Genomic DNA, 15,708 nt, shown 5'->3' with positions numbered 1-15,708 from the left:
AGTGCCTGCTCCTCCACTCCCTGCTGCTACTGTTTGTTAAAAACATCTAATTTTTCTTAACTGCAGAAGAACTACAGGTAATAGAGAAACCAAAGCACTAGAAAAACTTCTTGAGGGGTTTATATTTGGATATGGAAATCCTAAAATTTGCAACGACATACAGTATAATCAGAAAATTTATTGTCAGTTTCATGACACAACCTGAAAATAAAAGTTTATGCTGAAAACACATTTTTGTTACTATTATTCAAGTAAGTAGGTATAGTAAAATACCTCTGTTTAGACATTAAAAGACCTGAATACTTTATTGCACTTAAAATGTAGTAAGGACAGCATAGGTCTAGAGCAGCAAAGGCTTTCATACTTGCAAATCAATTATTCAAATCAAGCAAACAACCAATACCAAAACTGACAGAAAGGAACCTGAAGAGCTAAGATGAACACAGCTGCTGCTAGCCTTGCTGGAGAAGGCAGCTTTAGAAGGGGAAGTGTGAGGGATAAATTTCCTTATAGGCCCTAATTCTCCAAGACACCAAACACTGCAGACATTTTTTCAGAAGGAACACAGAATCTCCAATTTTCCTTCCTGGGCACCATGTTCAACTGAGTCTCAAGAAGCCTGGTGGTACAACCCTTACAGAATCCAGCCCCCCAAAGCAAGGGAAAAATCCAGAAATCTATTAGCTGAACAAAGGTTCTTCTTGCTTCCAAAACTACTGATACCAATTAAAGCAAATGCAGAAAATGAAGAGTCTGAGATTTGTTTCACTCCAGGTACAGCACAGAGGCCTGTCAGTGCACTAAGAGATCTAGTTAACACACAATGCAGGTTTGTAACACGTTGCTCTTCCCACTGAACATGACACAAGGCAGGAATTTCCAAGAAACTGTAAACAAACCCGTGCCAGGTATTTTGTAGGAGCATTTCCTGATACTCATCTCAGCAAGTACTTCCACACCCTTGTTTCCTGATTAGCAGCAAGTGCCTCTGGAGAAGCACTTCCCTGAGCTGCAGTCTGCACCTGCCTGAGATGAGGAGCTGCCTGGATGCAGGGTGCTCCCTCCAGGGAGCTCCTCAGCAGGTGGCAGTGAGGACCCTGGAGCCAACTGCACCCCAGCAAGCCTGCATTTGGGAACCCCAGACTAGATCCAGAGGTTATTCTTAGTGTCTGACACAAAGGAGGAGTGCATCCTCCTCAGGAATGCTGTCAGTGGGAAGGTGAAGACTTAGCATACTTCCCTCATTCCTTGGAGACAGTAGTGTTGAGAACAGCTTCCAGCTTTCACTACAGATTGTGTGGACAGGCATCCTACAGTAGGCATGAATTGATACATACTTTAATTACCAACTGAGTTTTATAGTCAGAAGTGGTAAGAGTCTGGTGATACACACATCATGGTGGTGATACACAAACCAAAACAATCAAGACCTACTGAAACTAGTGAGCTTAAGCAGACTCTGCAAATATGTAGATTCCTTATTTAAGATATCCTACCTGAATAAAACCAAACCAAACAGTGATTTCATATACTTGTTTAAAGCTTATATTACAGTAACCAGGAAAGCTGGGTAGAACAACTTACTGTCATCAAAATTCAATAGAGATGAGCAGCACATCTTATGGATCAGAAGAACAAGAAATTCTGAACAAGCAACACATTTATGGTAGAAGCTTAAGTATGTTGTGCCTTGTGGCATATATGACAAATGAATCTTTGAAGGACAAAAAAGATGAACTGCAGTAATGTACTGCTAACTCACTTCTGTTCTTCATTCCAGCTTCCTCACCTCCCAGAAAATGAAGCAGGCAACCTTATTTAAGGCAGGTAAACTTACAAATTTATACTTCTCAGATTATTCTCTGAATACTCAGATAATCTACTGTTTTATCAAGATGTTTAAAATTCTGATAGTTTCTCTAGTTTCTAAGTGTAACAGCAATAAATGTGCAACAGCTGAATGGCAAACTTGTTGCACTTTGTAATCAAGTATGTCCTGTCAATCCACCTCATATCCTGGGGAATGAAAAGCCTCCTAGTAAATCAGTTAGACATAATGGAGAGAAACATCTTAAGACACGTCTCCACCCTGTGTACAGCACTGTCTGAAGACATCTAGGCTAACTAACCTTCATAATCTTACACTGCTGTTCTCCATAAATCTTTCCATGGATACAGTATTTTTACTACAGGCAATTGAGTTGGGTGGAAGAAAATGAACACAAATTTTTAAAGCAAGCAGCAGGGAAAGGGTATCCAGTTTGCATACAGCTATGTATGGCCTGGCAAGAGCTTTTATTAGCATAAGGAGCGTTGGCTGAATACCAGAATCCTAAAGCTCCAAAATACAAAATCCAAAAATAACTGCTTTTGCAGAACTGTTAAGATCCAAAGCTTAAAATAAACAAAAAACCCAACACCTCCCAACACCCGTCACACGAGAACCACCCTCTGCCCGCTCAATCCCCTTGAAAATATTAGGGAAACAACTCTTCATTCTCCCATTTTTGTGCTTCAGTACCTCCTGTTCATGCAAAATAGACTTAAAGAAGCTATTAATGCTACTACAAGCTCTAAGAGCTAATTAGTGCTTTGGCTAGACAGGACTTAAAGACAGAAGGTGCTGGCCAGAAGTGGGACAATCAAAACAAAACTGAGCTCTCATCAAGCCAGTAAACAGGGAAGAGCCCTCTACCTATCAGCAAAAGCACTTCACACACCCATCTCCCTCCCTTAGATAGTCCACGTGGTATCTAAAATCCTGTAACAGTCAAATCTGATTAATTTTGTTTTCCACAATACATCTGTTTTTAAGAAAGTGCTTGACCAACGTGTTAAAGAGTTTCTGTATTAGCAAAAAACAGGGCTTACAAGGGGCAGGTGCTCATAGCTGAATATTAATATTTAAATGAATGGCAGTAAGACTCAAACAGAAGTGAGATCAGTGACAGTATCTAAGTTTCAGATGACTCCACTAAATACATTTATTAAAATGAGATGAAACGGTTGCTATATAACTTTGCTTGAAGTGAATTATAAAAACTTTTCTCCCTGTATTTTAAGGCAGAGGTCAGAAAGCTAATAACCAAATAATGGGGGAAAGATCCAGTGGAAAAACAAGACATTTCTCAGCTATGTCATTTATATTAATAAATATTCAGTTATCAGAAAAGCAGTCACTGCATGCCCAAGTACCAGACATAGATGTTAGCCTTCAGTACTATAGAGATGCACAGAATCTAAAGACAGCTTTGAATATTATATATTTACATATACAGAAATAATAAGAGTTGGCAAAATTACAATGACTTACCATCATCCATAACAATCTCAATATACAAATTAAGCAACAAATTAAGCAGTAAGCATAAATCAATAAGTGGAGCATGTCATATTGTGCATTTAATGTTCAAAAATTTATCACTGAAATTGTTCATGTTTTTAAAGTGTCCTTCAAAACAGTTTTTAAAAGATTGTTGCAAGAAAGCACTTTGAGAATTGTAATTTCCACCATTTAAGAACAACTAGAGATACTACAGTGATCTCTGAAATGAATCCAAATTCATAACTCTCACATTAAAAAGTTATTACCTCCAGTCACAGCTTGTTGTTAATAGATAGTAACTGCTGAACCTTTTACTATTACACAGCGCTAATTAAGGATTAGTCCAGGCTGAAATTTTTAAGGCTGGGCCCCTTTCTCAGGCTGAGATCTGGGGGAAACGTTCTTCAGACCACCAGAAGAATTAGTTTCATTTGTGTCTCTGAACCTCAAGTGCTGTCACACTTCAAGCAACTTGAAATATTGCATGGTTCTTGATGTTAGATGTGTCCCTGCCACCCACCTGACTCTATAAAAATGGTAACTTGGACGGGTCACTGAGAGGGTAAAGGGCACTGCCCAAGTCCTTGCAATCATTGGGTGTTCCAATGCAGCAGAGCACTAGATCAGCATACAGAAAGGATATGGCCAATTAGCACAGAATGAGAAACTGCATCTACAAGTAATTTAAAATAAGACACAGTGATCACAGCGTATGACCAGTTAGAAGTGAGTTCCCACCGTAGAACAGTGGGCAAAATAATTAGGAAGACCCACTCCAAACGTTAAGCCTAGCAAACAGAAATATCTTAATAACAAGGAAGTATTTTGTTTTGGTACTTGACACTGATGGCCAGCAGGTCAAGAGAGGTGATTCTCCCCTTTTAAACGGCTCTCATGAGACTCCACCTGGAGCCCTGTGCCCAGCTCTCAGAGCCCCCAACACAGGAAGGACTTGGAGCTGTTGGAGAGAGTCCAGAGGAGGCCACAGAGATGATCCAAGGGCTGGAGCAGCTCTGCTCTGGAGACAGGCTGGGAGAGTTGGGGTGTTCAGCCTGGAGAAGAGAAGGCTCCAGGGAGACCTTAGAGCACCTTCCAGTGCCTGAAGGGGCTCCAGGAAAGCTGGGGAGGGGCTTGGGACAAGGGCAGGGAGGGAGAGGACAAGGGGGAATGGATGAAAACTGGAGGAGGGGAGATTGAGGTGAGACATGAGGAGGAAATTCTGGAGTGTGAGGGTGGTGAGACCCTGGCCCAGGTTGCCCAGGGAAGCTGTGGCTGCCCCATCCCTGGCAGTGTTGAAGGGCAGGTTGGATGGGGCTTGGAGCAACCTGGGCTGGTGGGAGGTGTCCCTGCCCATGCAGGGGGGTTGGAACTTGATGATCTTGAAGGTCCCTTCAAACTCCAAAAATTCTGTGATTCTGTCCCTTCCGATCCAAACCATTCTATGAGTCCATGACTCATTTCTGCAACACCACACAACGGACTTTTCATTCAGCTTGTTGCTCACCATCACCCACTTCCACAAAGCTGCTTCCCAGTCAGTCCCTAGCCTGCTCTGATATGGTTTTCCTTCACTGGTGCAGGACTTTGCACTTGTGTCTGTGAGCTCCAAGAGGCTCCTGCTTGCCTTCTGCTCCAGCTCATCACTGTCCCACTGAATGGCAGATCTGCCCTCCAGTCTAGGAACCACTCCCACCAATGTTTTCTTTTAGTCATAAACAAACTTAAGGGTTTAATCCATCACATACATAAAACCAAGTAAGATGTACTGTACAGAGAGCCACAACTGCAAGTCAAAGACTCAAAATCTATTTTCTTAACATTAAAGCAAGTATATTTTCTACCAATTTGTTACTGAACCAGATATGGATACACAGGACCTTAGAACTGTCCTGACATCTGTGACAGAAGCCAGCTACATAATTATGTGGACATATTATTTACGTCATAGATAGCAAAGTAACAACATTCAACATGAATGTCCATATCTGAAGTAGTCAGAATTTTGCCTAGTAATTACACAACACTCATTGTAGTCATTGTGTACAGACTGCTTGATGTGCCTGTTAACCTTGAATACCCTCCAAATGGGCATTCAGCTGGCAGGTTAGAGATTGTATAATTTGAAATTAAAAAGCAAATAGGCTTTACTTGGTCTGGCCATGCTAAATAAGACATGATATCATCACAAGAGTAAACACTGTGCTAAGTAGCTCAAGTACTAATAATAGCCAAGTACAGTGGTATGGGCCTTAGGGTTGGTTACCTAGGTTTGTCACTCCCTTGTTAGTACTATAAGCAAATAAATTAATTAAATCAATTCAACTCTGCTTGCCTACATGCATTATAACAATTTTCAATGGCAGTGTTTAAAACCAGAGAACAATCAGGAGAAACTTCATAATGTGTACTTAGTTGAAAATTCTAGTTAAAAAAACAATTAACTCGTAAGCCACACTGTAAATTGAGCTATGGGTGCAGCTTGAGAAAAAAGGGGGATCCCTTCCCTAATATTGTACAGTTAGGTCTGAGATCACTGTATTTAACACATTCACTTTTATGCTGTAATTTATCCATTAGTTTTCATAGCAAAGTAGTGTTCTGAAGATGAATAAAAGCATATTGCTCAAATTTTGCAGGTGAACAGGACACTTTGAAAACTGTGTCACAAAGCAGCACTTCACTCTTCAGATTATCTATCAGATCCAAAGAGGCCTTTCCTTCCTGATCTCTTTTAATGGTGTTCTGGTTTCACTGGGACAGGATCAGAGGCCAGCCATGGAGGGCAGGCCAGCAGTAGCCCCAAGTCAACTGGGAGGTTAAGTCAAGGCAGCTATCCCAAGGGGACTAAGAGGGGTATCTCACACCACTTACCTCAGGCTCATTATAAAGGGGGAGGTGTGTTGAGGATGGGCAGTTCCATTTCCTGGGGCTTCTCCCTCTTCATTTGCCACTTCCCTCTGCTACTCTTGAGGCCTGGGCTGAGTATAAGCTTATATATGCACATTGGTGTTAGATTTGAGATTTCGTTAAATCTGTTTCTGTCTCAACCCACAGGGCTTTTCTCCTCTTCCTGACTCCCATTCCTGCCTGGGAAGGGCAGTCAATGGGTTAGAGAGCAAGCTGCTTCAGTCTAGCCCCAGATATGGGCTAAACAGACACAAATATACACAAAGGAGCCATTTCTTGCCAACGTTATTTTCACGTATTAAATGTACTCACAAAACAGAAGTTTCACTTTAAGTACACTGTTGCCTTAACACCACATTCCTTCAGTTCTAAGTCATCAATTTATCTGGAACAGGTTCAGGGGATGAAAATCAGCAAGATGGACTACTTTCTTCCCTTTATTAAATAGGAAAACCCATACCTCCTACATAATGTAAGCTTTCTGTGTAGCCTAAATGCAGGTGACCTCAGTTGCATTGTCACTGAGGCTGAAAAGAAAACTCTGATGACCATTAAACAAAAATGTGTTCTCCATTTTTGAAAAACATAACCCACAGCTTGTGTAGGAATAAAGCAGCAAGGCTTGTAACAGACTTCCCTAAGTGAAAGTTCTCTTGTCCAAATCTAGAGACCCTGGATACTTTAATACCTTTTTTGCCACTGTTAATCTTCTCTGTTTATATAATGAAAACAGAGCTGCATTTCTCTGGTAACTCTCTCACCTACTTTGCTTTCCCTGTTCTATACTGTTTCTAAAATACAGCTTTAAAGTCAAGGAATCTTTATATTCCTGCATCTGTCCAGTTCAGGAATTGACTAGCAGAAAGTAACTTAGAAGCATTTCAAATTGCAAAGCAGAAACTCCCCAACAACTAATCAAAGTTAATTAAAAAAATAATTAAGTCCATTTTTAAGAGATAGTTTACTTTGAAATTTAGTTAGACCTCACATATCTTTCAGGAAATTACATGTTTTGAGGGGGAAGGAAAAAAAAAAAAAAGTTCTGCATCACTTACAGCTAAATCAAATAGATTCAGAGAAATAAGTCAAAGATTCTCTGAGTCTGAATCCAAGTCTCCCTTGGATCTGAACAAACTACAGAAGACAGGGGTAGAGAAGCTGCTCATTTGGGCTGAAGATTAAAGACACACTTGCATCAGTAGGAAGTCTGGAAGGTAGCTGTACTTCTGAAGAAATATTCCAGGAGGAAGGGAGTCAAACAGAGGACAGAACAAAGCCCTTGAAACTGCAACAGGCAGATACACTCAAGCTTTCCAATACATATGAATAGATTATATAGTGGGCAGATTGCCAGAGATGCAGAGACCTCCAAGCCTGGTCCCTCAAAGTTTAACAGTTTTCATGAGATGCATGGATGTCCAACACAAGATGGTGAGGACACCAGAGAGCATCTCTATCTCCGTCTACCTGTCTCTAGACAACCTCCTGTTGGGTTACCTTTTGCTTTCCTGCATTTTCTGCCCTAGTGCATGGAGTTCATGCCCTCCTTTGAGACCCACCCATCCTCATGGCCTCACAAAATACAGCAGCTCTGCTCTGCCTCTCCTTGGGAGGGAGGCAGAGGAGGCCAAGAGAGGAATTCAGGCTGCCATCAGTTCTCCCCCTTTGCACTGCCACAGAGGGCAGCTACACAGGCAGGCACCAGGCCAGCACAGAAGAGCAACAGGGCAAAAGCCAGTTGAGGGAGGAGGACGGCTGGGAATCATAATACTGCACCCATGTGAACACTGGGTAACAAACCAGTAAACTCTAGGTCACAATCCATTATAAGAAAAAAAAAAATAAACACACAACCAACTGAACCCCAAACAAAAACCACCATCATAAGAAAATAATCCCTGGGAAGGCCTGCTCTGATGCATCCAATGAATTCTGCAGGTCCAGCCTGTCTGACCCCAGCCCTAGCTCAGCACCCAAACAGCACTGGGCTGACTTTGTGCAGAGCTGCTGGAATGTCTACACTGCACCCCCCTGGGTTCTGTAATATCATCAATCCCAGTCTTTGGTGTATATGACATGCTATCTTAGCTGCAGAATCTCAGACTGAAGTAAAGAACAGCATTGCTTCCACCAGTTCCCTACAAAGAGGAGAAACACAGAGTAAACCTGAGTGGGCCATGTGTACACAGCAGAAAGGAAATGCTGGTATTTATCGCACTGTTTCTTTTTGGCAGTTCAAGCATTTTGAAACAGGAATGTGATAACCCAGAAAAAACCACAACTTCTGCCCCTCAAAAACCCAGGACTGGTTTAGATACCATTTAGAAAGAAGTGCAAGAAAACACAGACCTGATTCTGTCAGTAAGACAAGAAAGAGATCACATGAATTAAAAGAAAATATTGCATGCTCTGAATGTTTGCAGGATTCTTCTCCTTTAATAAGAACACTTCAATGTGGCCAACTTTTGGTTAAGTCCTACAGTATGAATATTAAATTCTTTTTCCATAATGTTTTCAGTAAAATAATGACTTCATTATATTTTATAAGATATAAAGAAGGTTTAAAAACAGCCACGAGTTTTTACTGTTTATTTCCCCCACTCATGCATCAGAAATACCAAGTCTAGTCTTCACTGGTTATAAAGGATCCCTGTGAAAATTTTAGGGCATGGTTGCTTATGTTTCCCCACAACTGATGAAAAGCAGATGTGTTATATCTAAAACCCCTCCTTTACCAGAATCAATATAGATATTAATTCTTTGAGCTATGCAAAAAAATACAGCTCTCCCTCTAAAAGCAGTTGAGATTTTGTTTGCTCACAAGGTCTTAATGTTTCTAAGTTGAAAGCCTTTATTTTTCCACACAAAAAGCAAGAGGAAAAAAAAATCACCCACTTGAAAATCACCTTTATCCATGATAAAAATGGCCATAAAACTATTAAAGGAAGAGTAGTAACAGATTCACAGAATCATAGAATGGTTTGGGTTGGAACGGACCTTCAAGATCATCCAGTTCCAACACCCTGCATGGGCAGGGACACCTCCCACCAGCCCAGGTTGCTCAGAGCCCCATCCAACCTGTTCAGCACCTTCAGGGAGAGGGCTTCCACAGCCTCCCTGGACAACCTGTTCCAGCATCTCACCACCCTCACAGGAAAGAACTTTTTCCTCATGTCCAACCTGAATCTCCCCTCTTTAAGCTTCAAACCATTGCCCCTTTCCCTCTCACTACACAGCCATGTAAGAAGCCCTACCCCAGCTTTCTTGTAGGGCCCCTTCAGATATTGGATATAAGGTCACCATGGAGCCTCCTCTTCTCTAGTCTGAACAACCCCAACTTCCTCAGCCTATCTTCCTATTCCATCAATTCTGACCAAAGAGTTTCAACAAGTCTTACCAAGGAACAGAGGTCAGTGTAGCTACCAAGCCTGCCTTTATTGCTTCCCTACCACTGTCAGACATCCAGGACACTGGTCAAAATTAGGGCAACACAGATGTACCTGTCCCAAAGAAGTGTTCTAGCTAAGAAATATCTGGTTTGTGGGCCAAAAATGGCTAACTGAAGCATGAAGAACAAGCAAAACCACAGCACAAACAATAGACAGAAAAGTATGTTTACCTTCCTGAGTTGGTAGCAGATTAACACAAACGAGAAATGGTGGGAGGAGGGACATAAGGCTTGTTATGAATATTTACCAGCTGTTACCAGCACAAGATTCTGTCACAAATTCACTCTTACAGCTCTTCCCCTAAAACTGAAGTTTCTCATGCTATCTGTTCTAGTACCTCCCTTTTAGCAGAAACATTTAAACCAAATGAGACTTGTAATTGGCAGTTACAGTTCTCAAAACGAGCAAAATTAGATTATATTTTTTCAAAAAATGTAATACATATCCTGTAAGCATTGCTGTCACTTACTGAACAAACACTTCCTATCTTTAAGAACTGAAGAAAATTGTTTGAAGTTTCACAGAAAAAAAAAAAAAGACTGCAGATGTATCATTACTTACAAGGCAGTTATCACAAATGCTACTTTCTTTTCTTTTTTGTGGTCATTCATTCTGTTTCACAAAGAGGTTTTAAATTATTACATCTCAAACAAAAGTCTATAAAAACATACTGAAAGATACTGCATGCTTAAAAAGAGTTTTCTTGGTTTCACAAGCTTTTCTTGTTTCTCTTTTATGAAGAGCTGGGAAATTAAAATTAGCATTTGAAAGTATTCAAAAGATTGTTTAAACTTTTCATATCGGTGTCAGATCCCACAGGTGCAATTTCTCATTAAGTGCAGTGAAACTTTCTTGAAATCAACCTTGCTAGGCAACCTCTGTTCTTAACATTATAAAGCAAAACAATGAAATTCTGAAGGTACTCAGGCAAATAATGAAATAAAAGAGCCTAAGATGAGCATGGAAAGAACACACTGCCTATCTGTTCTCTTACCTATTAAGGGTATTGAGGTTCTATAATTTCTGGTTAAGAAAAGAACCTTAATTCACACCATTTCACTGTGTAGGCAACAATTCTGCCAGTATTATAACTCTTTACAATCATAACTCATGGTAGAGGTCTCAGTTTTAATTTTTAAAAGCATTAATAAAAAAGGACATAAAGTGCACTACTGGGAACAATGCAGCAATGGGACTGACAGGATTGTTTTTTTTGCAATGAAGCTCATAATTCTTGAAACAGAAAAACTTATGCTGGCACAGCATTTTGCTTTTCTTGAGCTAAACTGCTTGCAAGACAAATGCTATTATAGCAGAACACTTTTTTGGCAGAATTATTAAAATGGCATTTTAAATTGACTTGTAACAACATAAGCTTTAAGGAAACATCTACTTTTATACCAATTCTGGCTGCCTGTGGATCAAAACTCTTTATTTACTGCTAATGCACAAAACTGAATATATTATTAATATATCACATTAATATATACTATCAATATATTATATTAATATATCATGTTAATATATTGTCAGTCAGTCTGATAGCCAATATCTATACAGAATAGAAACTCCCAAATAGTGCTTTGACTTGAACCAGATAAAGAGCAATTTCTTACCTGATAAATTTTGTACTGAATCCCTCAAGATCTTACCACTCATATGGTAAATTAAGATAATACCTCAATTTCTAACTCTCCTTCAATGAAATAAAAAAATAGAAACCAGAGATTCTAATAAGCATTCAACCTCCAAAATCATTACAGGAGTACCTTTAATATGAAAGAAAGTACCACTAAACAATGAAAAAGAAAATCAGAAAACACACATACTCATAAATACATTAAACCCAGACTAATTTGGAACCCCAGAGTCTAAAAGAAACACGCCTCAAGCTTTCCTGAATTCAGAACTTCTCTTGTTTAATTCAATTTTCCTTATAAACACAGGGGACAATGTTAATACTGTTTAGTATTTTGTGTCTCATCATAAAATAAACATCTTCATGCTTACAGCTTCTGTAAAATAAATACAAGAAATAATATAATGAGCTTCAGAAGATGAGGAAAACTCATTTTAAGTGACATTACTGCCCATTCCAGATAGCAGTTCCTGAAATATTCACAATGCTTTTCAACTTATAGGCCTCTAGGAACCATGATAAGAAAGAAGAGACACTAAAACCAAAACAAGTTCTATTTTGCACTGCAATATAGATTCATGTCATCCATGCAAAGTAAGAGCACTACTTTGTTTAGAACATCCTGTTCTGAATTATTTTTATTGAATGGTTTGGGTTGGAAGGGACCTTCGAGACCATCTAGTTCCAACCCCCTGCATGGGCAGGGACACCTCCCACCAGACCAGGTTGCTCCAAGTCCCATCCAACCTGCCCTTCAACACTGCCAGGGATGGGGCTTCCACAGCTTCCAAGGTCTTGTTGCTGACATTTTCAGGTCCATACTTACCTAGGCAGAAATCTTTGTGAAAGCCATGGGAATATCAGCAATAAAAAGTTAAATTTGGCAGAGGGAAAAGTAAAATTATTAATCTACTGGGCAACTTTTTTGAAAGTTTACCTGTATTGAGTATCACTGACAATCCTTAGGGACCAACTAGAGGAGACAACCTTTTTTACAGTACAGTGCAAGATAGTTAATACTGAACAACACTTACACCCCAGGTGTCTCCCAAATAAAGACCATCAGCTGCACTGAAGTAAACTAGTCAATATTTATTTATTTTGGGTTGTTACACTAGGTTTGGTGTGTTAAAACAGAGTCGTGACCCAATTTAGTTCCTTGAATAACACCAACCACATTTGGATTGTCACATAAATGGTGAATTTTCTTAGAAGAAATAGGTCTTTTCTGTAACATTAGCCTAAAACTCTGGGTAAGAATGGCATTTTATATTCTGTACTAGAACTAAAATGTGAAGAAATTATTTATTAGCATGCTAGACCTAAATATAATTACTACTTGATCCATGATATTTACCATTCTGTAGTCCCATCCACAGTTGCTTATGATCCTTTTTTTGCATCTCATTGATGACTTGACTTTTGTGCTTTAAAGCATCTGCTTCTTTTATACAAGCCATAAAATGAGCTTCAATCACATCCTTAGAATGGCAGTGTAGAAGATCCTTCTCTGGAAAATTCTACGAAGAGAAAAGATGGATCAAGAGAAATAAATGCATCGCATACCTTAGATGATAAAGAATAAATGATAATTTTAATCAGGTTTATATTTATACAAAAGAAGCACTTGGGAATATTCTGCTTATGGAAGAAGGTAACAGTCACTCTGTGACTTTCACAGTAAAAACATTTCAGGAAAAATAAAAGTTAAACAATTTTCTGTAAAAATACAAATTAACTCTGAATCACCCAGTCTCAACTCGATAAATACATTTAAATATAACAGTGGATGTATTTAGGCCCCTACATCCAAAATTCAGGAAATGAAGAGGTTTAATATTCTTTCAAGCAGATGTTCAGTTCTGGCAATGAACAGGAGGAAAGGGGGAGAAAGTGACAAGCACCCAATGCCTATTGACTCTCAGTGGCAGTTCAGCACCCATTTCTCTGCAGGCCTTTAAAAAAAAAAAAAATGTTTCCTCCCAGTACCATCATCCAAATCCATGAGCTACAGCATTTATGTGACTTAAAGGCATCTTTCCTTAGAGATTCTGGAAATCTTTCTCGGCCCCAACTTCACCTAACACATCTGTCTGTTGCCAGCCAGTGTGCCTGATGCTAAACCCTCTTATTTGGCTAGAGCTGGCACACAGCATTCAGCACTGCAGACACACAGTTACTCCTCCTCCTATATCCCCCCACTAAATGACAACTCCTTCCCTAATTCATTTATTATTAGAGTAGTAAATCTTGCTCAGGTACAAAAAAAGATTGATCTGGAAATTAACTAATCATAAGTTCAGCACTGTATAGGTATACAGTCAGGGCTGTTCTTTCTCTCATTTTTATTTTATTAACACTTAGTGTCACTTGCCATTTTACAAGACAAGCATTCAATATCACAAATTTATTGTCACGAGTTCTCAAAGGTTTAAAAACCCAGTGCATTTTATCTCCTCCTTATTAAATTTCTTTTCACAGTTGCTTATGACTAGGCTGAACAATGCAAATCCCAGAGCCAAACAAGAGTGGCATCACTAGTACTCCCCTTTCACAACAAGAGCTTGCCACATATTTCTATACTTTAATTCTCATCTGTTGTTCCCTCATGAGGACCTTTCCTCTTAAACCATTTCAAATTGGCTATTTAAAAAAAGGCTTTGTGAGGGACTGTCAGAACCATTTTGAAAATACAAGTACATACGACAGTGTTTTTCAAAGGCTTTTACAATATAGTTAACATCTCAGAGTAAGAGCAATATGATGCTGGAAAAACCCACGCCTTCCCTCCTCCAGATAAAACCAGGAAAGATAGTGAAGGCTGCTTCAGACTATGGGAGCTCAAAATATCCAAGAACCACTAATAGTCGGCAATATGAAAGGGAGCTGGGGATTGCCTTTACCTGAAGGAAACTCTGAGGACAAGAATGATAGTTTCCTCCTCATGAGGTTATTGAAAAGAGGTGGAAATTAAATAATGAAATTTCACATCCTGATTCCTCCTTACAACAGTGAACCCAGACTCTGGAAACTGTGGATCAAAAGGATGAGTATCTTCCAAAAATGAGTGCATAAAGGGAAGAGAAGACTGGTAAAACCTTTTGCACCAAAGCATACATGGTTTGGTGTTTCACTCAAAAAGGGAGTGCTTGTGTTACTAAGGTCTGATGTATACAGAGCTGACTAAAATCTAAGGACAGAGCTAAGGTTTGTTTCTTACATGAGGATGGCCAAGTAAAAACACATGAAAGAGGACAGAACAGAAAGTTCTTCCAGGGCAGACCTGACTCCCTTTCTCCCCTACAAAGCTGAGTGTCTCAGCATAATTGGGCCCAAGATGAATGGAACACATTACTGGGATTGCTACTTGCCAGCTGACATCTGTAAAGGCCTGTAAAATACTTTTAGAAGTTTAACTTAACTGCTTAAATAGAAAAAGGAAAGTCTGGTAAGCAATCCAGAAGAAAAGACCAGTCAGAAGTAGCATACTTCAAGATCAAAGCAGTTCTTTACATGCAAGAATTCAAAATGAGACAGTGCTATCCCTCAAAAAAGGGTGAGCAGTGGAATGTACCTCCTGTCAAGCAACACAGGAGCCTAGGAACTGACTTTCACAGCTAAAAGCTGATGTTTTACGCGAAGTTTATGAAAACAAGTTTTGTTACAATGACTGTTTTGTTACACAGATGTCAAAATATATTGAATTGCAGTGTCTTTTTTTTGACATTTCTGTCTTTCTATAAGTAGGCATCTCCATGTTAACTTTCTCCCAACGAATTTCAAATTACAGGGAATGTCACTTCCCTTGGGATGCATTCCAGAGAACATGCACAGTGTGGTCTGCAGAACAGCAAGGAGGTATTTAAAATTGGTAAAAGCTAGCTAAGCCAGTGGAAAGAATCTAGCCAGATTAGTACAAAGGTGTGGCATGATTCATTTTCCCAGCTTCTAAAGCATAACACTGTGGAAGCCTGGAAAACAATCCTACAATCTCAGTGGTGTCTACTCTTTTCTTGAGAAGAAAAACACCAACACACTTCTACACAGCACTGTAAGCAGAAGCTGAAGAAGTTAAACATGAAAGTGATAACTTGGAGACCAGCAGTGCTGCATCTGCAAGAGGCATATGAAATAGTTTCACCTACATGAGACTATGAACAGAATACAGGGCATGTCCACTGATTTACAAACTAGGGCACAGAATAATAACTTTTATTCTTAAATATAGAATATTTACAGTTACTTGTTTGTTTGGGTTTTTTTTAATTCTACCCTCTTTCCTACTTGAGGAAAGGGTGATGGCAGGTAAATAACTATTCAGTTCCCTAAAGAGACAATTGCAAATAAGCTGGTAGCCACCTCTGGCTATACAGCTATGAGATTTGCAG

General features: G+C 39.5%; 1 protein-coding gene across 5 annotated transcripts in view; it reads right to left on the bottom strand.

Moving 5' to 3' along the window:
- The window catches only part of ATG5 (autophagy related 5), a 67,646-nt gene that overhangs the window by 37,698 nt on the left and 14,240 nt on the right, over positions 1-15,708 (bottom strand). For all 5 annotated transcript variants that reach the window (XM_051613173.1, XM_051613175.1, XM_051613177.1 and 2 more), the window contains exon 5: positions 12,678-12,840. In XM_051613173.1, coding sequence (XP_051469133.1) covers positions 12,678-12,840 — 163 coding nt within the window. The remainder of the gene's footprint in view (positions 1-12,677; positions 12,841-15,708) is intronic.

This window comes from Apus apus, chromosome 3 (genome assembly GCF_020740795.1).
Source record: "Apus apus isolate bApuApu2 chromosome 3, bApuApu2.pri.cur, whole genome shotgun sequence".
NCBI classification, from domain to species: Eukaryota; Metazoa; Chordata; class Aves; order Apodiformes; family Apodidae; genus Apus; species Apus apus.
This window is presented reverse-complemented; position numbering and strand designations above follow the sequence as displayed.